General features: G+C 42.4%; 3 protein-coding genes across 3 annotated transcripts in view; 2 read left to right on the forward strand and 1 right to left on the reverse strand.

Annotated features, from left to right (window-relative positions):
- The window catches only part of LOC309402056 (uncharacterized protein), a 130,151-nt gene that overhangs the window by 41,122 nt on the left and 65,840 nt on the right, over positions 1-23,189 (reverse strand). The window lies entirely within an intron of this gene.
- Positions 4,807-5,721, forward strand: LOC309402066 (olfactory receptor 14A16-like; the record flags this gene model as incomplete). Its single annotated transcript, XM_081971574.1, has 1 exon — positions 4,807-5,721. The coding sequence occupies one exon, from the start codon at positions 4,807-4,809 to the stop codon at positions 5,719-5,721; it is 915 nt and encodes a 304-aa protein (XP_081827700.1).
- On the forward strand, positions 11,250-22,871 carry LOC309402075 (olfactory receptor 14A16-like; the record flags this gene model as incomplete). The annotated part of the gene is made up of 2 exons (XM_081971584.1): positions 11,250-11,963; positions 22,671-22,871. 2 exons carry the CDS (start codon positions 11,250-11,252, stop codon positions 22,869-22,871), a joined length of 915 nt encoding a protein of 304 aa, XP_081827710.1.

Below are 23,189 nucleotides of genomic sequence, written 5' to 3' on the forward strand. Positions count from 1 at the left end.
AATAGAAGTTTCAGTCTTCTAATTTTTAGCCTGATGCCTTAACTTCTACATCCAGTGGAATAACTCAGAATATTTCTTTTCTTTAGAAATGTTTTTGCAGGACCAGACATGTGGCAGGGTGTGCAAGCTCTGTGTGAACTAATGTTACTTTATATAACCTTTTGATAACCATGAGAAATAAAAAAAATCATGAAATTAAATTAAGATGATGCATAATTCTACTAGAACATCAAAAAAGCTTTCAGGAGTTTTACAGTTTAATACAAAATAGAAAAGGTAAAGCATGTTCTCTGGTTCAATACTTGGGGAAGGGACCAAGAAACCAAGGATAATATCTTATTGAAATGTCCTTGAGAAACATTGCATTTCATTCAAACTGCTAATAATATATACAAAATCAATATCACTATTTTATGAAATATCTGCTACAATATTTTTGTAAATGTATACAAAATAGAAGATTCACCATGTACTTTGGGGCTCAGTATCAATGCATTTGTGGGTACCTATTGAATTTTAAGTGACATACGGAACTTACTTATAGGAAGATGAGGGGCTTTCAGCAAAAGGGATTTGAAATTTTCTCATACATTTATAGTGCTCTTGTTTTCTTGCTTTATTTGTGGATATGTCTTGTCTAGATAATAGAACTGTTATAGTTCTGATTTTTCCATGCTTTGCTGAATGAACTCAACTTTTAGGAGGATGTAATTATTTCATTCTAATCCATGAACTTCCTATTTAAATTTTGTGTGGAGAAAAGGAATGATTCCATACCTCTTTAAGTATCTTTCTAATTTGTACTGCCAATTGCCTCTGAGGATTTCTGTCTGTGTGAGCCTTTGGCTTGCTTAAAAAGTCAGCATTCTATCAAAAGTAAAGATAAAGTAGATATTAGATTTCTGCAAATCTGATTATGAACAATTTTCCCCATGCCTTCACCAATTATTGAAGTCATGAAAGAGATAAGAGGTGAAATTGCTTGGGGTGTTTTATGATTAGAGACAGCTCCCATATCACATTAAATAAGGATCAGTGGTTTTATTGTGGAGAAAAAAACCTATAATCTGTTGGAATCTCAAAACAAAGTCATAAATCGCAATTATAAAAGTAATTAACTACATTCACAACAGCATACTAATCTCAAAATCAAATTAAAAGTCAGCATTCTATTAAAGATACATTTAAAAAGGCAAATTGAAAATCCATGTTAGTCACCCAGTGCAACAGTACTACAAAATCCATATTGCAAATATTACAAATATCCAACCTACATGGCAGTCAGTTCCCTACCTTATAGTAATTTGCCTACTTCTTAAACTGGCTTGTTTGCATATTTGAGATCTCCCACTAGCATCCAAAATTATTTAGCTTTAGCATTATTTATCACATTCCATACCAAAGTGCAAGTTATAATGTGCTACCGTAATTCTCTCTTTTCCTTTCTTTTTGCCTCTATCTGCCCCTCCCTCTCTCTTTCGCTTTCTGCTTTCACTAAGTCTAAAATTACAGCGGCCCAAATTGTATTTAATTTGATCTCCCACTTCTGCTATTTACTGGTGTAACATTTGTTTTTATTATAAATGAAACATGGAAACATGGATTCACCCAGTGGTGAGATTCAAATAATTTAACAACCAGTTCTCAGATCTAATGTCTGGCTGGGTAGGCATGGCCGGTTGGCCATGTGACTGGGTGGGCATGGCTAACTTGATGTCACTCACTTCAAGGGGCACTTCGCCTCCCCTGGCCTCTCATGACTGTGGGGATGCTGCAATGGTCATAAGTGTGAAAAAAGATGGGTAGATAAAGGAGAGAAAGAGAGACAGAGACAGAGAGACAGAGACAGAGACAGATAGAGTAGGTAGGTAGAGGGATAGAGTGAGTGAGAGAGAGAGAAATACACTAGATAAGTAGGGAGGGAGGGAGGGGGGGGGGAGGGAGGGAGGGAGGGAGGGAGGGAGAGAGAGAGAGAGAGAGAGAGAGAGAGAGAGAGAGAGAGAGAGAGAGAGAGAGAGAGAGAGAGAGAGAGAGAGAGAGAAAGTAGGTTGGTAGATGTTTCCAGGTGTATTTAGCCATGTGCTAGAGAAGGATATCACTGACAATTTGCAGCACCAAAGACTTTGTTTCTTCGGGCACAGCACTTGATCAATGTAATTCTCAATAATCAGTTAAAGAGGTTTCCAAAAGGGAACAATTTTTTTTTTTGCACTTTGCAAACTTCCCAAAAAAACAGCACGTTTTTCGTGAAAACGGACTTTTTTTTTTTAAAGCCATAAATAGCCTTGGTGGGGCAGTAAAGTTATTCTGGTGGATGGGGGCAAAATGAGCAAAAAATGTCCCGTTTTTCATGAAAACGGCCCTCTTTTTTGTCAAATAAATTGCATGCATAGCCTTAGGGAGGGCTGCTGGAGGATGCGGTGGGGGGAGGGGGAAATGGCCCGCTTTTTGCTCATTTCTGCCCTCCCCAGCCTCCAGGAGCTGTCTGAAAGCCTCGATAAGGGTACGCAAGGCCATTTTGGTGAAGGTTTCGGGAGGCAAAAAAATGCTGTATTCAGTGTATAAGACGCACCCTGATTTTCAGCCACTTTTTTGAGGAAAAAAGGTGTGTCTTATAGTCCAAAAATACAGTATTTTGTTGTATAACTACAAGAATTCCTCTTGGTTTCTCTAGGTTTCCTGATATTTCTTTTTGTCCTTTCCCCCTTGTAATTGGCAGAATTGTTATCCACTTCTAGATATATGGACATACCCAGCCAAGGTCAATATCTGGTTCCTGCTGGAATGCTGCCATTCTGAAAAGGAGGGATGTTTCTTGTGGGTATGCTACTTGGACTTGAATGCTTTGAATGCTTTCACTTTTGCTGTAACTGCATGGGAATTAGGAAGGGAGATTGTTCGATCAGGATGCATTCCCTCCAGCCATTTCCAGCCTGTTACCCAAGGCACCCTGAGGATGATCTGTTATCAACTTCCTACCTCAGAGTTCTCATGGTACCGTATTGGCTATTGGTAGCACCATATTGGCTATTGGTGAGTATGGAGCACTGGGTGAGGTTGACCAGGGGAAATTAGCTTAACATTTTGCATGAGAATCTCCAGACTCCACCTGACTTCTCTGCTATCACTTCTCTCAGTAAAAGTACCTTTTGAACTATGAATTGTTTCGAGAGTCATGCTTTCCTAAGAAGATAGCTGAGAGAAGATAGTTGAAGATAGCTGAAGCTCTTCCCCTACATGTGGCATGCAGGATAGAGGGTGAGATTTTTAAAAACTGGAGATCAAAGAGAATCACAAATGATGAAACATTTGCCAGGGAAATCTTGTCACTTGATTTTTCAACTCTCACAATTTACTCTGCAGCCCTCATTCTGTTAATAATCTGAGATATGGTTATTCTATGTGATATGCTAACTGATCCTGGAGGAAGTTGCTGTGTTCTTAATGGTCAATTAAATTAATGAGCACACAGAAGTCAGTGTTATTCACATTTGCTAACTGTGTTAACAAGCATATATAAGTGAGTTTCATTTTGGTGTACAAATCTCTTGAGGGAAATAAAATCAATAAACATTCAGAATAGAAATACCTATGACTGCATATAGATGTTTTACTACATGAACATTAGTGGGACAGCATTGACCTATTGGTAAAGACAGATTTGGAGAGATTTCTACATAGACTTTAAATAATGAAGTAAGAATTAGTACCTTTGATACTGATAATTGTGATAATGATAATTATGAAGAATAAAAAGCAGTTATAATTTGCAGAAATTTGGACCAAATCTTCATGCATCAACTGTCTCATAATCTATCTTTATATGGAAAAAAGAAATGCATGGTAAAATATGTTTTTATTTCTCTGTTTTTAAACAAGTTAAGTATTATTGTTGGATATGTGCTAACATGGCTTTCAACATCGTTTGTATTTGGTAGGATACTATCTTTTCCAACCAAGTTTTCTTTTTTTCCCCTAATTCTTGGATAACAGGATTTATTAATTTATTCTGCTGATATTTGAGGTCTTTTGATTAAATGTATTTAACACTGATATAATTGTGTGTTTATCAGCGTTAATATCAAAATAGCAGCTATGTTGCAACTTAAGTTCTATCATTATCTATTTAATACTATGTTATCAAACACATATTTAATAAACTTGTGTTTATGTATTAGTTTAAAAGCTTTTTTAGCTACTAATTTAGCCTAATATATGGTAGGGAAATTGAGATAAAAACAGTGCCATCATTTACATAAACACACACATACTCAGAGATTATGCAAGGAAGAAATGTGTGTTCTCAAGAATTCTAAGTTAGAGATATAGCAAATTATTTTTATATTTATTGGATAGATTTACATTCCCTTTCTTCTAGAAACACATGGGAATTCTCCAATTATCCAACACTACCACAAACCAACAAGAGCTCAGACAAATTATGATGGATCCAGTTCTTCTGAGTTAGCTTTCATTGATGAAAATGGACCTAAACCAACTTTGTTCTACCCTTAGCCAATGGTTTTGGTTACTACATGATAACACAACTTGAAAGAGGAAAGAAGGAAAAATGGTTGGGTGTTTGTACTTTAGTAGAGATGGATAAAAATGGGAAACAGTGTACTCTGATATGACCATCCTACATCTCTTTTTTCCATATTGTGATCCTCTGTTCATTCCACCCATGTACTATGTTTCTTAACGTTTTCTATTCTGACCACATATCAAAATGCCACCTCCAAAATTTAATCTAAATCTCTCTCCTTTATTTTCTTGCAGTTATGCCAGCTTTGTCATAAATAAAACATGGAGAATCAAACCACAGTGCCTTATTTTCTGCTTCTGGAATTCTCAAAAAATCGGCATCTGCAGCTTTTGCATTTCTTCTTTTTCTTTGTGTTATATCTGACAACTGTAATAACAAATCTTCTGATCATCTCTGCAGTCATTATCGACCATCGACTGCACAGCCCCATGTACTTTTTTCTCATGAATTTGGCTCTACAGGATCTGGGCATTGTTTCAATCATTGTCCCCAAATCCATGATCAATTCTCTCATGAACACAAGATACATCTCATACTTTGGTTGTGTTACTCAATACTTTCTCTTTCTCTCTTTTGAAGCCTCTGATTTATCCCTCCTGACAGTTATGGCATATGATAGGTATGTTGCCATTTGCCATCCATTGCATTATGAGATGGTGATGAGTTGGAAATACTGTACTGAAATAATAATTCTAGTGTGGGTTACAGGTATTCTCTATGGAATGTTGCATACCACTGGCACTTTTTCCATCCATTTTTGTTCTAATGTGGTCAACCAATTCTTCTGTGAAATTCCACAGTTGCTAAAACTATCTTGCTCTGGCATAAATTTACTTGAGGTTGGAATTCTTGTGGCCAGTATCATTGCTGGATTAGGTTGCCTTACTTTTATAATTGTATCTTATGCAGTGATCTTCAAGGCAGCGTTAAGAATCCCTTCTGAAAAGGGAAGGGGAAAAGCCTTATCCACTTGTATTCCCCATCTTACGGTAGTGTTTATATTAATGTTAAGTGGATGCATTGCCAATCTGAGACCTTCCTCTAACACTGCATCTTACTTAGATATTGGATTGACTGTTCTGTATGCCCTCCTTCCACCAATGTTCAATCCAATCATCTATAGCATGAGAAATAATAATATCAAATGTGTCCTTTCTCAACTGTGGAAGTTTTGATAAATTATTTTAATGTTATTTATATTTATATTATTTCATTATTTTCTTCTCTTAATAAAATAATAAAGGTAGAAATGCATAGTTGGAATAGAGGCAAATCCAACTTGTCAAATAGTAGAACTATAGAACTCAAGATGTTATTTGTAAAAATCCTGCATCCGTAATTGTTGTCAATTTACTTTACCAATGCTAAATATGGATATTTGGTAGCTCTGGAATTTCACAGGCTTGGGAATCTTACTGGGGAAAATGACATTGTGGTTTTGAATTATGCTTTAAGAATATTAATAGTCACACTGTGTTTAAGTATGGCTTGTGAAATAAGAACAAGATAAAATACCAGCAAAGAGGTATTTTATTCTGAGGTTGCCCAGATCCAATAAGAACTCAGGAACTAAACCTTCCTGAGGTTATCAAGAGTTCCAGGCAACCAAATCATCAATCCAATGAAAAAAGACTTGCAGTGACATCAAAGGCTATATTTTCACCCTTTCAGTATAAATGGGAGATTTTAATGTATATAGAATTTCATCGAATAACAGACTTTGAAGAGACCTAGTGTGAGCCACGTTTAACTTCGTCTATACCTGTATAGTTGGCTTTTCTTGCCTAAGTGTAGAACCTTATCTTTAATGGATTTTGTTTTGTTAAGTAGGGCCTAATGTTCAAGTCTGTCAGGATCCTTTTGGATTTTGAGGCTAGTTACTGGAGTGTTGGATATTCCCTCCCAGCTTGCTGTAAATTTGATGAGTTTCCCTTCCATTTTTTAATCTACATCACTTATTAAGATATTGAAGAGCCCTGGGCCTAAAACTGAACCTTGGGGTGTTCCAATACTTACTTCTCTCCATGTTGATATAGTTCTGTTGACGACTATACACTGAATAAGGTTTGTCAGCTAGCTACAAATACATCTGCTGGTGATGCTGTCTGTCCACAAATTATGTAAGAGTAGTGTTCTTGCATCATTATACAACCTGATGTTATCAATGAGGTTACTCCTGTTTATGGACACTGCTGTTTTTGTTTCTACCGGCTTAGCTACCAGGAATACTAACTAGACCTAAACATGAAGAGGTCAATTAGCTATTTTATTTGTCAAATCTATACAAAGGAATCTTCTCAAATTGACAGTTGGCACCTGGCTGAGAGTAGATAAGTGTAATGTCCTCTGCTTGCAACCGGTCCTTAGAACTTGACTTATGACTACTTGCAAATCCTCAACATCTGACTGTTCGGCAACCAAGGGCTCATGCCTATTGGCTAAGACGCGTCTGGTCGGAAGCGGGCTTTTTGCTGTGTTACCATTGGCTGCTCTGCTTGGCAGCTCTGTATAAATAGCTATCAAGCAGAGCAAGATACTGAACTGTTTTGTAGTTGCTTTGAGCTTGTTCAATTGAAAATAAAAGCTTTTCTGTTTACCTCAGCAAGTGACGCCTCCTCCTTGGGTGCAGGCTTCAACAATAAGGTCCAACAGCATTCAAAGGGGGTGAGGATGTCAGATTTGCCCTCTTATACCAGATAGAGATTCCAGACTAATTCCCCATTTGTCTACTCCCCCTGACTCAGCCAGTCTCTTGCCTACATTAGCAGAGTGGATGTACCTTGTGTTTTCCAATACATCCTCAAACCTTCCAATGGTATGCTCACTTTTTCTTCATTTTCTAGCTATTTTCCCATTCATTCCAGTTAAAGCTGCAGAATTGTCAGATACAGAGAGCCAACCCAACTAGAATCGTTCTCTAGGTATTTTCTTATGCTTGTATCTTACTCTGTACATTCCTCAAAACTTTTTGACTACTTTTTAATCCTTGCAATTTTAAAAAAAAATTATAATAAAAACTCTGAAATAATAAAAATGCTGTAATCTCTTTCTTGGCCATATGGGTTGTAATGGTTTCCTCTGGAGAAGTGGCTGAGGACACAGAGGAAAAATCTCTCCTGATTGAAGGGAACAATATATTGCTGAAATCAAAAATTAACAACAAAACTCAGTATGTATATAGTGGTTTTCTAAAGCATATGTCTCCATTGCAGTCTTCCTAAACTTTATTGAGAACATTTGTGTTTCTTCTGTCAGTGTTTTATTGTTTCTATGGATTTACTGTATTAGTCTATTATCAGTATTTTATAGGCCTCTATGAGATTACATTATATCTCATTTTATGAACCATGTTCTAGGTCTGCATTTAAAATGTACTCAAGCAGCCAAATGCACCCAAGAAAGGGGTGTGGCTTGGAATATAACAATAAGCTATCATCTTGTTTGTTGATTGCCCCCACCACCAATTCCATTGGTTTCTATGATGTTATTGCAATTCATTAGGTTTCTATGGGTTTATTTAAACTTTTTTTCTTAAAGTTTAGCTAGCCATACCCTTACTGGGATTCGAACCAGGGCTGTATTGCACATTAGGCTGATGTAATTGCCACTAAGCAACACAAATATAAAAAGGCAACATTAAAAATAAAAATATGGGTTTCTGTCTGGATGGTTTTCTGTGATGAGCCGAATGACAGAAAGAGGGAGTAGTGAGCTCCCTCCCATATTTGGGCATACCAGGGGTTGTAACACAAATACATACCTATTTCCTGGCTTAGCTGATATAGGAAGAGAGCCTGTGGCTTAGTGGCAATTACATCAGCCTAATATGCAATACAGCCCTGGTTCAAATCCCAGTAAGGGTATGGCTAGCTGATGAGAGCTAAATAGCTTGAATCTCCCTTTATTTATTTATCAGCACAAATACAACATATATATACATACATACATACATACATACATACATACATACATACACACAAACACACACACACACACACACACACACACACACACACACACACACACACACACACACACACACACACACACACACACATATATATATATATATATATATATATATATATATATATATATATATATATATATTTGTGTTACAACCCCTGGTATGCCTAAATATGGGAGGAAGGTCACTACTCCCTCTTTCTGTCCTTCGGCTTATCACAAAGACCATGCAGGCAGAAAACCATATTTTTATTTTTACTGTTGCCTTTTTATATTTGTGTTGTAATTGTACTGATAAATAAATAAAGGGAGACTAGGATACATCTATTTTGAGCTAATTAGCTCTCATCAGCTAGCCATACCCTTATTGGGAAATACCCTTATTCCAGTAAGGGTATGGCTAGCTGATGAGAGCTAATTAGCTCGAAATAGATCTATCCTAGTCTCCCTTTATTTATTTATCAGTACAATTACAACACAAATATATATACATATACATACATACATACATACATACATACATACATACACACGTGTGCGCACACGCACACACACACAAATACATACATACATACATACATATATAGTATGTATATGCCAGCTGTTAAAATTTCTCTGACTCACCAAAGAGCTATTCTGTTTTGTCTAGAGCACTCCTCTATCACTATCCCTCTTCGCTGTGTCAGCAAAAACTCTGAGAAGAGAAGCTCCCAGTTCGGCTTTGGGACACACACACACACACACACATACACACATACACATCTAGCCAAGGTCAGGCTCTTCTGCTGGTTGTGGCATGCAGAATAGAGGGTGAGATATTTTAAAAGATAGAGGTCAAAGAGAATCACAAATGATTACATATGTGTCAGGGGTTTCTTCTCACTTGAATGTGTCACCTCTCACAATTTACACTGCAGCCCTCATTCTGTTAATAATATGAGATATTATTATTATTGCATGTGATATGATAACTGGTCCTGGAGGAAGCTATTGGGTTCTAAATGGCCAATTATATTAATGAGTATATATGTCTGTTTTATTTATATTTGCTAAATGTGTCAATAAGCCCACAGAAGTCATTTTTATTTTTTTGCACGTCTCTTGAGAGAAATAAAACAAAATCAATAAACATTCAAAGAGAAATATCTATGACTACAGGGAGATGTTTCACTACATGAAAATTAGTAGGACAGCATTGACAGTGGTAGAGAGAGATTTGGAGAGATTTCTGTGTAGACTTTAAAAAAAGGGGTTAACTACATATTTAGCATTAGTACCTTTTCCTTTTCATAATTATGAAGAATAAAAAATAGTTATAATCAGCAGAAATTTGGACCAAACCTTCATGCATGAACTGATCACTAATAAAAGTATTAGTGTTGACAAAGTTATCTCATCATCTATCTGTATATCAGTAAAAAAATGCATGGTAAGATTCCTATGTCTCTCTTTATTTCTTTGTTTTTAAACATTAAATATTATTGGTGAACATGTGTTTGGCATTTGACACTTGAAAAAAATGCTGAGATGTCAGAGTTCAGAGGTACAATAGGTTGTATCTCATTTTCTGTCCAAACTCCACTACGGATATTATTGGTTTGTACTGAATGTGATACTGTCTTTTCAAGTTGCATTTCCATTTCCTTCTGATTGCTGGAGATGGGAAATTATTAATTTATTGTGCCAATATTTGAAATCTATTGATTAACTATATTTCAAAATAGTATAATTGTGTCTTTATCATCAAGTGAATACCAAAATTTTTATTTAACAATATGTCATTAAACATATTTGTATTAATTTTATCTATTATGCTCACCAAGCCATACCATGCCCACCAAGCCAAACCCACAGAAGCGGTAATAAAAAACAATAATTTCACCAGTGATAAAAACCCATTACTTTCATGGGTTTTTATCACTGGTGAAATTATTGTTTTTTATTACCGCTTCTGTGGGTTTGGCTTGTGGGCATGGTATGGCTTGGTGAGCATGGCAGGGGAAGGATACTGCAAAATCGCCATTCCCACCCCACTCTGGGGTCAGCCAGAGGCGGCATTTGCGAGTTCTCCGAACTACTCAAAATTTCCACTACTGGTTCTCCAGAACCTGCTGGATTTCACCCCTGGTTTTTATTCTATTACTTTATCCTAATATATGTTAGAGAGTATACCCCCACACACAAAAAAAGCGCACCACCATCATTTACATAAATTCCCATAGAGAAATTATACAAGGAGCAATGTCTGCTCTTTCCAAGTAACAGACATAGCAAATTATGTTTATATTTATTGGTAAAATTTACATTGCCTTTCTTCTAGGAGCGCAAAGCACCATAGATAGATTTTTTGCCAATTTTCCAACACTACCACAATCCTGGTGTTATTTAATTATTCTGAGTAAATTTCATTTATAAAAATAGACTTGAACCAGTGTTGTTCTACTCCCTAGCCAATGCTTCTGATAACTACATGATATAATACAATTGAAAAGAGGATAGAAGGAAAATGTGAAGTTGGTAGTTGCCCCTTTAGTTCAGGTGGACAAAAATTGAAAAAAAAAGTAATTTTATCCTCATCCTACATCCCTGTTTTCTTTGTTCTGATTCTCTTTTCACTCTCTCCTTATGTTTGTTTTCATATCTCACCACATATCAAAATGCCACCTCCAAAATTTTATCTAACTGAATTTCCCTCCTTTCTTTCTTTGCAGTTATGCTAGCTGGTCATAAATAAAACATGGAGAACCGAACCACAGTGCCTTACTTTCTGCTTCTGGAATTCTCAAAAAATCGACATCTGCAGATTTTGCATTTCTTCTTCTTCTTTCTGTTATATGTGGCAACTGTTATAGCAAATCTTCTCATCATCTCTGCAGTCACTTTTCACCATCGACTACATAGCCCCATGTACTTTTTTCTAATGAATTTGAGTCTGCAAGATCTGGGTATTGTTTCTGTCATTGTCCCCAAATCCATGATAAATTCTCTCATGGACACCAGACAAATCTCTTATTTTGGTTGTATTACACAATGCTTTCTCTTGCTCTCTTTTGAAGCCTCTGATTTCTCACTCCTGACAGTCATGGCATATGATCGGTACATTGCTATTTGCCATCCCCTGCACTATCAGTTGGTGATGAATTGGAAATACTGTACTGAAATAATAATTCTAGTGTGGGTTTCAGGTCTCCTCTGTGGAATGTTACATACCACCGGCTCTTTTTCCATCCCTTTTTGTTCTAATGTGGTCAACCAATTCTTCTGTGAAATTCCACAATTGCTGAATCTATCCTGCACTGGCTTAAATCTACTTGAGGTTGGAATTCTTGTGGCCAATGTCATTGCTTCACTAGGCTGTTTTACTTTTATAGTTGTATCTTATGCAGTGATATTCAAGACAGTGTTAAGAATCCCTTCTGAAAAAGGAAGGCAAAAAGCTTTATCTACTTGTGTTGCGGCAGACTGTGGCAGGAAACCTCAGTCAGCCTAACATAGGACACGAGACCACAAGGTAAAAGAGAAACAGGTTTTTAATGATGCATCAGAGTTCAGAGCGTTTAACACTGCAAAGTCTGAACTGTCCTGGGTAGGCCAGGACAGAACTTTAATACCCCTTCAGACGTTTTGGGGGTTCCATAGGCGTGTTTGCCCAAAGGAAAAAGGAAGGTCAAGGGGAGGTACATTCGGTCAAGGGGAGGTATATTTTAGATTCATCATCATCACAACTTTTACAGTAAAATGTTACAAATATGCTCCTTGACATTTAACAAAAACAGAAGTGAATTTGTTGATTACAAGAAAAGAGAAGTTGAAAATGCTAACATTATACAGAAAAACAGAAAAACAGAAATAATGTATTAGCCTAGGCGATCTCTACATAAAGGTGAGTAAAATGCTAAATGCCACTTCCCTATTTCTTATCTTACCACATCTGTTTTTCTCTGTGCCCTTCCATAAAGCGTTTCCTAAGCTCTGTGTCACTAAAATGTGTAATATCCTATGCCAGCTACAGAAGTCCTTTTAATATGCAGACTTAATCCATGTTTTTATCAGGGAGTTTTATCAAGGAGTTTAGGGGCTCCTATACCCTTCAAATGAGGGGGTTATTTACCTGCTGCCTCATTCCCCCCTGTTGAAACTTCACCTGTATGTGATAGCTTACTGGGGAGTTTCATAAGCACCGTTGGGATCATCCCAAGTACGCCAGAGAGGGGGTTCCTCCTTTTCTTGCCGGAGCAAGGTGACATACTCACCTTCCAAGTCACACAGAGCTAAGGCCTTTACAGAGGCCTTTTTGTCGACCAGAAGTGAGAGACTGTTACTAATGGTTCTCACAAAAATGGGGAGGATGCAAGGCAGAATAACACATCCAGCAGCAATTAGGCCAATCAAAGCCACTATTGCCTGCAGTCCAGGGAGTTTGGGAAACCAAGACCCAAAAGCTGAGGAGAAGTCAAACCCTTTCCAATCCTGCCCCTCAAAGTGGGTGAGCTGCCTCATTTCAGTAGTCAATTGCTTTATAACTGAGCCAGTTTCATCTATTTGGAGACAACAGTTGGTAAGGTTAAATTTTCCACACACCCCACCCTCTTTGGCCAGCAGATAGTCCAGGGCCAGCCGATTCTGATATACAGCGGTCCTTAGTTTATCTGCTGTTGAGGCCAAAATGTTAAGTGACTTATCAATCCTTTCACCTGCTAGGTCCAACACTGCCTGGAGCCTAATGATGCGATTCAGCATATATATAGGAGTGCGATACCCCCAGGACCCATCCTCAGCCCAAGTGGCCTTCCCATAGGTGCAAACAATACGTTCCGAATCCCAGAATGTTTGTTCTTCGTATTGGGCCAATTCTTTACAAGGGAAGTTGGAGAATGCATGTTCGGAGTCCCTCTTCTTCCTTTGAAGCCCAATGTGTTCATATAGAGGGACCCCCAAAACTTGGCGTTTTTGGATGGGGAGTAGGAAAAAAGAAGGTTTTATCCACCCCAGAACACATGACCCAGACCAATATAGTGGCAAGACCTCATAGGCAGTGTTGCCACAAATCCAATACATATTTGCAGGGGCAACCCATGGGCCTGGGAACTTAGAGTTGGAGCTAACGAAAGGAAGGAAAGTGCTGTTGAACTTTGGAGGGGCTGGCAAATCGGATGGCGATGTCCATCTGGTATAATTGACATCCCACGCACCTAGGCATATCAGATGGCCCACCGGGAATGACCCATTCCGGACAAAGCAATTTCGTCCCACCAGGTTTGTGGTGAGCGTCCAGACTATGCCCGATGGATCAGTTCTGGTGGTGATATTGCCATCTCGACTCATGTTGTTATATACTTCAGGGCTAGTTTCCAAAGCTTCCCATGGCCACTGCTCTCCCATGTTGGTTCCACCACACACAAAGCAGTTTTTAATTGCGAGGGACTTTGCAACGACCTCAGCCATTTCCACAAACAAATTGACTGCCTTAGTACTTAGAGGGAGAGGTTCTTCCAACTCTCGAAGGCTGTCATAAACTGACCATCCAAGAGACTTTATTTCCCCATCATTCTTAGTCTGGAGGCGAATGGTGATATAGGTAACAGGATCCCTCCCTGACCCCTCAATCCCAATACCATAACTAACCTGAGGGGGATGGTCTCGAGACACCTGGATCGCTACCAGATTACTATCGGGGATCCTTTCAAACTTGACAATGTGCGGACAACCAGAGTGTGTTCCTTGGCCTGTGTATTTACATACACAATCCCAACCTGTACATACCATTCGGTTGTCACAAGGGCTGAAATCATCAGGATTGCCCTTGTGCGGGTCCAGATTCCGTGGACATAGGTATTTGTGTGCAGATTGATAGAGATTTCTCCAGCTACTGTCCCCACAGGTAATATGGACCGCTTTGTCCATGGCAGCGCACACATCAAAGACAACAGTCAGGGGCTGCGTTCCTTGCTTCAGGGCTATTGTAGAGTTTAGGTAATAGAGCCATGAGTGTTCCTGAGAGGTAAGGCCGAGGCCTGCCCAAACAGAAACATTCATCCGCACAGGGAGTTCTGGATTATAGCACACCAAATCAGTTCCCTGCAAACAGTAACTGTACATGGTGCCATTGGAGGTGCACCCTGTGGCCTGGGGTACACAATTTGGAGGGGCCTCAGTGTGGTAGATCAGGGTTTCAATGGTGCGAGCCCCTACCCATGCCTTTTTCATGCAAGGTGTGCAGCTGTACAAACCTTGGGATTTTGGAAGGTAGCAGATGATACCGGTGGAGCCCTGGCATCTTTTGTATACCTGGGGCTTTAAGGGGACCTGAGTACAGTTTCTAATGCCAGCCCGACCCCTACATATTTTTACCTGAGGGTGATCCTTCCCAAAAGTGCAGTCCGGCAGTGAAGCAGTTTCAGGTGAAGTTCTGCACTCTTGGGGCAGGCCCAATTTAAACTTAAAAATGTTTTTACCTTGGCCCGTCATGCATGAAATGCACTGAGGGAGCTCCTTGGGTATTACTGTTAGATTTGAGTTAGCCCAAGCTCTCTTGACCTCATCAAGTGAGGCCCTGTCTGGTGGACCTGCATGTTCCCCCTCGGTAATATGTATAATGGTGTTTCCCTGGGGGGTCCTAAATTCATTCATGGGGGTGGTTTTAACTCGGGTGTGTTTGCTTTTGTCAAGTTCTTTCGTCTCTTGCACGTGTTTGCTCATGAAATTGGTCAACCAGGCTGACATGTGTTTCTGAAGGGTGTGGAGGTCCTTTTTAGTGGATTCCTTGCTAGTAGGTGTGACTTTGGCTCGTTTATGTCTGGTATGTCTGATACCAGAAATTGGTACCTGAGTGGGCCTTAGCAAGTGACACATGATGGATGAGTTGTAAATATCATTGGGGGCCCATTTTGTACCATTGGGGTCTATTCTGCATTGCCAAAAGTTAGTCTTTTCATACTCACAAGGGGAGAGCCCTTCCTCCTTATGGCATTCGGGGAACCAAGAATCACTATGAAGGAACTGTTTTCCCCCTGGACCGTACACGAAACACTCCTCACAGGGTGGAAAGGGGCCCGGTCCCATAGTTTCATATACGGGGTGTGTCCCATTCCCCCCTGTTGGAGGGTCAACCGACTCGGGGAATCCCTCCGGCAGAACCAGAGGAGGGTCCTGGGCACGCAAAAGTCGGTACAAATACATAGAGTTAATTACAATTGAAATAAGAAGAAGAACGACTACCACCCAGACGGTGGGCATAAGGCCTCGTCTGATCCAGGCCGTTTGGCGCAGGCGCTGGGTGGCTTCCATCGAGCTATTTGGAACGTCGGGATGAGCGAAGAGTCCACGGGAGACGTCGTAAGTTGCCCGTGCGATGGGTGATCACGCCTGGTAGACCACCTGCAGGGGGTGGAGAGCGTTGGTCACCTGTCCGTCGAGAGACAGCGTCCCGACTGTCGTCAAGAGAGGTGACAGTCCTCAAGTCGGGGTTCCGATGACGACGCAGAGTGAGCTTCAAGGGATCGTGTGGGTTGCTGGCAGCGTGCCACTGGGAAGTTGCTGCCAACTTAACTCGCGACCAATGGATCCACGACTTGATTTCAGCAACCTTAACAGCAAGGGGAGAACATATGACAACAGTATATGGTCCTCTCCACTTGGGGCCCAATGGTTCCTTTTTCCAGTCCTTGACCCAGACCTCCTGGCCAGGGTGGAAAAAATGGACCGGAGTGGTAACAACATGTGGCCGACAGGTCAATACATATTTTTGCAATTGGAGGACTATGGCATTCAGGGCTTGCAATTGTTTAATTTTAATGGAGTCAGCTATCTGAGCGGTCGGGTGCAAGTTAGGGGCCAAGAGGTTGGGGACCCGCCCATACAACAGCTCGAAGGGCGAGAGACCAAGACCCCTGCTTGGAGCACAACGAACCGCCAAGAGAGCCATAGGCAGGGCATCTGGCCACTTAAGGTGGGTTTCTTGACAAATTTTAGCGACCTTGTCCTTAATAGTGCGGTTCCGTCTTTCGATAAAACCTCCAGATTCAGGGTGGAACGACGAATGCAGCTTCCAGGTGATCCCTAAGATCGAAGCCACCTGTTGCGTGGCCTTATGAATAAATTCCGGGCCATTGTCAGAAGAAATACGAGACGGGAGGCCATAACGAGGAATTATAAGACACATGAGGGCGCGTGTCACCTCGAAGGCCTTCTTCGTCCTAGTGGGGACACATTCAGGCCAGCCAGTATAAGTGCATGCTAAGACTAACATGGCATTGTATGGACCTGACCTAGGCATGTCTGTAAAGTCAATCATTAAGGAGTCAAAAGGATAGGATCCCCTTGGTTGGTGTCCCTGGGGAAGAGAAGGACCTTGTCGAGGGTTATTGGCAGCACAAATTTGACATCTGGCACATACACTAGCTGCCATGCTAGGAAGGTGCTCAATGTAGACTTCTCTGGCCAAAGCATTTTGTAGGGCAGTCTTCCCCAGATGTAGGTTCCTATGAAGGGAGGTAACTGCTTCCCATGCCAAATGTTGAGGAACAAAAACTCTGTTGTCAGGTAAGACCCACCATCCTTCCTGAAGATGGGCTCCTATGGCTACGGCCTGTTGGATTTCTTGGTTCGAATATGAAGGTGGATGGGATGAGTCTGGGGTCCACAAGGTAAGGCATGTAGCTTGTAAGTTCATAGGGCGGAGAGCAGCGGCACGGGCCGTGCGGTCAGCTTTATTGTTGCCTCGCTCAGTGTCCGTGGTGCCCTTCTGATGTCCCCTTACATGCATAACGGCCACCTCCTTAGGTGCCCAGACACTGTCCAATAACCTCAGAATCTGTGGGCCATATTTAATATCTTTTCCTCCTGCCGTGATAAGCCCCCTTTCTTTGTAGAGGGCCCCATGGACCTGTACAGTGAGGAAGGCATATTTGGAGTCTGTGTAAATGTTGACTCGAAGGCCTTGAGCTAATTCCAGAGCCCGTGTGAGAGCATGTAGCTCAGCCAATTGAGCGCTGGTTCCTGGGGGAAGGGGCTCTGCTTCCCATACCTCCTCGAGAGTGACAATTGCATAGGCAGCCTTGCGGGTTCCCTCATGGAGAAAACTGGTGCCCTCTGTGTATAGAGAAGCATCAGGGCGAAGGAGGGGCTCATCCTTCAAGTCGGGGCGACTGGCATAAGTCTCAGCAATGGTTTGTAAACAATCATGGGTGGTTTGGACATCAGGTTCAGGTAGAAGAGTAGCTGGGTTGAGGGCGTGCGATTGGATCAATGTGACAGCAGGATTGTGAGTAATCAGGCCTTGGTATTTGAGCATCCGTGGATTTGTGAGCCATTGATGGCCTTTTCGGTCCAAGACAGCCTTAAGGGCATGTGGGGTGTATATGTTCAGGTCCTGGCCGAAAGTCAATTTATTAGCCTCGTAGGTAAGGAGGGCCGTGCCAGCAACAGCTTTAAGGCAAGCGGGCCATCCTTTTGCTACAGGGTCCAACTGTTTGGACAGATAGGCCACAGGACGATGCCAGGTACCAAATTTCTGAGTTAACACTCCCACAGCCATGTTCTGTTTTGTGTCCACAAACAAATGAAAAGGTTTGTCCAAATCCGGAAGGCCCAAGCTGGGTGCTTGGGTAAGAGCTTGCTTAAGCTGCAAGAAGCTGGCTTGTTCCTCTTTTCCCCATTGCATAGGTTCTTTTTCATGTCCTCTTGTGGCATCATACAGTGACTTAGCTAATAGGGCAAAATTAGGGATCCAAATACGACAGAAGCCTGCTGCCCCCAGAAAGCCTCTCAGCTCCTTGCGATTCTTGGGGATTGGTAATTGGCAAATAGCCTCTTTCCGTTCATGCCCCAATGCCCTTTGACCTTGTTGTATATCATAGCCCAAATATCTGACCTCTGTTTGGACTAACTGAGCCTTCTTCCTAGAAGCCTTGTATCCCCTTTCCATTAACAAATTCAACAGAGCTGATGTGTTTTTGTGACAGTGCTCCTGGTTGTGTCCGGTGACTAATAAGTCGTCTACATATTGAAGCAATACATCCGGCCGAGGGATTTGTAATGACTCAAGGTCTTTTGCCAGGGCTTCTCCAAACAGAGTGGGGGAGTTCTTAAAACCTTGTGGGAGACGAGTCCAGGTGTACTGTTGCTTGCGACCCGTGACAGGGCTTTCCCACTCAAAGGCAAACAAGTGCCTACTCTTGCGATGTATGGGGATGGAAAAGAAGGCATCTTTCAGATCAATGACAGAAAACCACTTAGCAGTTGGAGGAATCAGACCCAACAGTACATATGGGTTTGGGACAGTCGGATGTATGGTAACTGTAGCCAAATTCACGGGGCGTAGATCTTGCGCCAAGCGAAAGCGACCCTCACCCTTAGGGATAGGCAGAATCGGGGTGTTCCATTTGGAATCAGTAGGAACCAGAATATGGTTGTCCAAATACAGATCAATGACTTCTTGGATGGCTGCCACTATGGGTCTGGGGTAGGGTCTTTGACGAATCCTGACAGGGTTTTTAAAGGGGAGCTCTTCCACTATGATAGGTGGGTGATGAGCTGCGAAGCCAGGGGGGTTGTCCTCTGCCCATAATTCGGGGACCTTGAATTCATGCCACTTTTCTCCTGGTACTTGCATGATGGTCATAATTCTCCAAGCCTCCTCCCGGGGCACTTCCAAATTCATCCGCCCATATTTAAGATCCATCTCCCCATCCTCAGTAAAGAAGATCTGAGCACGTAGTTTGCAAAGTAAGTCTCGGCCCAACAAGGGGAGTGGGCATTCGGGCAAATACACAAATTGATGAAGAATGGACTTTCCTCCCGTTTTACAAAGCAGGGGCTGTAGGAGTGAACGCTTCTGAGGGCCTCCTGTGGCCCCTTGGATGTTGATAGATTGATTAGAGAGGGGGCCCAAGGGTTTGGTAAGCACGGAGTGGGTAGCCCCGGTGTCAACAAGGAAGGGAATTTCTGTGCCCCCAATTTTAATATGGACCATAGGTTCAGGGAGGCTGCTGGAACCCGGTCGGTTTCAGTCTTCCTCTTCTAAGTGGCCCAACTGCATAAGGGGGGCAGGGGGAAGGAAGCCTCTTCTGCCTCCGCGCCCCCGGTTGGTGGGGCGGAGACGAGGGTCTCTGGGTGGTCTGGGTCGTCCAGATCCTCTTGCTGGTCCCTCTGCGCCATCCCTAGCCTTTTGGGGGCACTCCTCCCTCCAGTGTCCATATTGATGACATTGATTGCGTCCCAAGGGCCCTCCACTCTCTCTTCCTCTCATTCTTCCTTCTCCTGGTGGCAGTGTCATGAAGGCAGCTGCCAGGAGTTCAGCCTTACGTTGCATTTTGGACTCTTTCTTCTTTTCCTCCACAGCTTCTCTGTTGACAAACACCTTGCGGGCCACTTCCACTAGCTCACTCATGGGCTTGCCCAAGGCACCTTCTAGCTTTTGAAGCTTCCGACGGATGTCTGAGGCGCTTTGGGAAATGTAAGCCATAGCCAACATGCGAGCATTTTCAGGCGAAGTGGGGTCTATGGGAGTATACATTTGGTAGGCATCAATGAGTCTGGTATAGAATGCCTCGGGGCTTTCATTTGGTTCCTGATGGACGAGGGAGGGCTTTGACATGTTGGTAGTTGGTTTGCCAGCCATCCGGATGGCCCTGACAATTAACTGCTGGAGTTGACGCAATTCAGCCATCTGGCGGGGCTCATAAGGGTCCCAATGGGGATCCTGAGATGGAAAACGTCTCTCAATAAACTGGGCCAAAGTGGTATGAGCAGGGACATCAGGCTTCAAAATCTGACCAATTGCTATTCGGATCTTTTCCCTTTCTTCTGGGTTGAACAAAGTGGCAAGCAGCTGTTGGAGATCCCTCCAGTTTGGGTTGTGGGTGTCCATGATGGTTTTAAACAGATCAGCTACATCATTTGGCTTTTCACTAAAGGGTCCATAATGGAGCTTCCAATTAAGGAGGTCTGATGTAGAAAAAGGAACGTGCTGAAACAGAGGACTGGTCAGCACTTTGGTAGGGTCATCTCGATCCACTAGGAGCTGATCCACCCTTCTCAAGGGGGCCGTAAGGGCTGTTTCAGTTTTTCTTGCCCTGGTACGGGTAGAAATGGGGGGATCCTGACTTTCCCTCATGGGTATGCCTCCACTTGCTTCCATCTCTTCCCCCTCTTCTGCTTCTTTTTTTGCTTCTGGGGATACTGGTCTTTCAGAGGAAGCCAGGTCCTGGGAGCCTTTGAAAGAGCTGGTGGCTGAGAGTAGGGGGGCTAGGTCATCCAGCCTTTCTTCCATCCATGTAACCCCCGAGGTTCCGCTTGAGCTTATGCTGCGTGGACGGGCACCTGAATGGTGCACTTGGGGCACTAACGCAGGCACCGGGGGTGGCCTGGCCACAGCCAATCGAGGTGCCTCCACCTGAGAGACTTCATAAGGTGGGGGATGGGGCACTTCTTCTGGAGCACTGGCCACTATGGGAGGAACCACTTTTATTTTCGGGCGTTTCAGCGTCAGTGTACGAGACAGCATAACGTTGACTGCTTTGGCTTGGCATTTTTTCATCCAGGGAGGGGGTCTTCGCACCAGGAAATACCACACATCTATGTAAGGAGCCTGGTCAGGGTGGCCTAATTCAGGATGAAACACCAACTGATGAACTTTTAAAGTAATTTGGGGATCAAATGTGCCTGTGGCTGGCCAATCAAAGCCAAAAGTGGGCCATTCAGAAGTGCAAAATACCCTGAGTTTGTGCCTACTCCACCTGATGCCATAGTCCTGAGACATAAATTCAGCCTTAAAATGGTCTAACATACATTGGAGGGGGGTCTGGGGTGTACTTTCACTGCCACCCATGGTCCTCCCGGGGCCCCAGACAAAACAAATAGCTTTCACTCACACGTCCGACCCACGGTCCCGGTTCACCACGGCCACCAATGGGAACTGCGAACGTAACACCTTTACACACACACAAACAATCGTCCGACCCAGGGAGCCCGATCACCAGGGTCACCGTAGGGAACTGCGGACGCTTCACGCACCTGCTACTGGCCCAGGGTGCCCGATCAACAGGGTCACCGTAGGGAACCGCAATAGCCTCAAAAAACACTTATGCTTAGACAATCCACCCAGAGGTACCTGTTCAGTTAGCGTCGGGGGATCAGCCCGCGCCTCCGGTTCACTAAGGAATCCGGGCGTTCTGGTCCGGCTCTTTAACGAGTCCGGGTCAACTTCAGGGGAGAGGGGTCCCGCAATACTTGCCTGTCTGAATCCCCTTGTCCCAGCCGGCCGGCGTCTGTGAGCTCCTGGTCTCTAGTCCTTTTCACGTGGTTCTTGGAGTCGTCAGCCGCAGGTGCCGTGGCCCCCCAGTCCTTTGGAAAGCCCCTCGGAACAAAGGTCCGTTGGCGCCAGGGGGAAGTCCCTAGGAGCAGCCGGGCGAGCAGCACCGGGGCCGACACACCAGAGGGTTCCAAAACCCCTCACAGTCCCGGCTTGGAGTCGCCAGAAATGTTGCGGCAGACTGTGGCAGGAAACCTCAGTCAGCCTAACATAGGACACGAGACCACAAGGTAAAAGAGAAACAGGTTTTTAATGATGCATCAGAGTTCAGAGCGTTTAACACTGCAAAGTCTGAACTGTCCTGGGTAGGCCAGGACAGAACTTTAATACCCCTTCAGACGTTTTGGGGGTTCCATAGGCGTGTTTGCCCAAAGGAAAAAGGAAGGTCAAGGGGAGGTACATTCGGTCAAGGGGAGGTATATTTTAGATTCATCATCATCACAACTTTTACAGTAAAATGTTACAAATATGCTCCTTGACATTTAACAAAAACAGAAGTGAATTTGTTGATTACAAGAAAAGAGAAGTTGAAAATGCTAACATTATACAGAAAAACAGAAAAACAGAAATAATGTATTAGCCTAGGCGATCTCTACATAAAGGTGAGTAAAATGCTAAATGCCACTTCCCTATTTCTTATCTTACCACATCTGTTTTTCTCTGTGCCCTTCCATAAAGCGTTTCCTAAGCTCTGTGTCACTAAAATGTGTAATATCCTATGCCAGCTACAGAAGTCCTTTTAATATGCAGACTTAATCCATGTTTTTATCAGGGAGTTTTATCAAGGAGTCTAGGGGCTCCTATACCCTTCAAATGAGGGGGTTATTTACCTGCTGCCTCACTTGTATTCCCCATCTTACGGTAGTGTTTATGTTATTCTTAAGTGGATGCATTGCCTATCTGAGACCTTCCTCTAACACTGCATCTTACTTAGATATTGGACTGACTGTTCTGTATGCCCTCCTTCCACCCCTGTTCAATCCAATCATCTATAGCATGAGAAATAAGAATATCAAATGTGTCCTTTCTAAACTGTGTAGATTCTGACAAATTCTTTTTACATTGCTTATATTCTATTTTTTTTTAATTTTTCCTCTCTTTTCATTTACTTATGTGAAAATATGGCATAATGTGCTATGTGGAATGGAGGCAAACTTTAGCCAATATCCTCCACTTCTAATTACTGTCAATATGCTTTACAGATGCTAAGGCAGCTCTGTTATCCTACACACTAATCATTCTTTATGTTAGTGAAGTGAATATCAAAGTGTAATGTGACTGGGAGAAACAGGTAGCAATAGCAGTAGCACTTAGTTTTATATACTACTTTACAGTGCTTTAAGTCCTCTCTAAGGTTTTTAGAGA

This window comes from Natrix helvetica (assembly GCF_964273705.1).
Source record: "Natrix helvetica genome assembly, chromosome: Z".
Lineage (NCBI taxonomy): Eukaryota > Metazoa > Chordata > Lepidosauria > Squamata > Natricidae > Natrix > Natrix helvetica.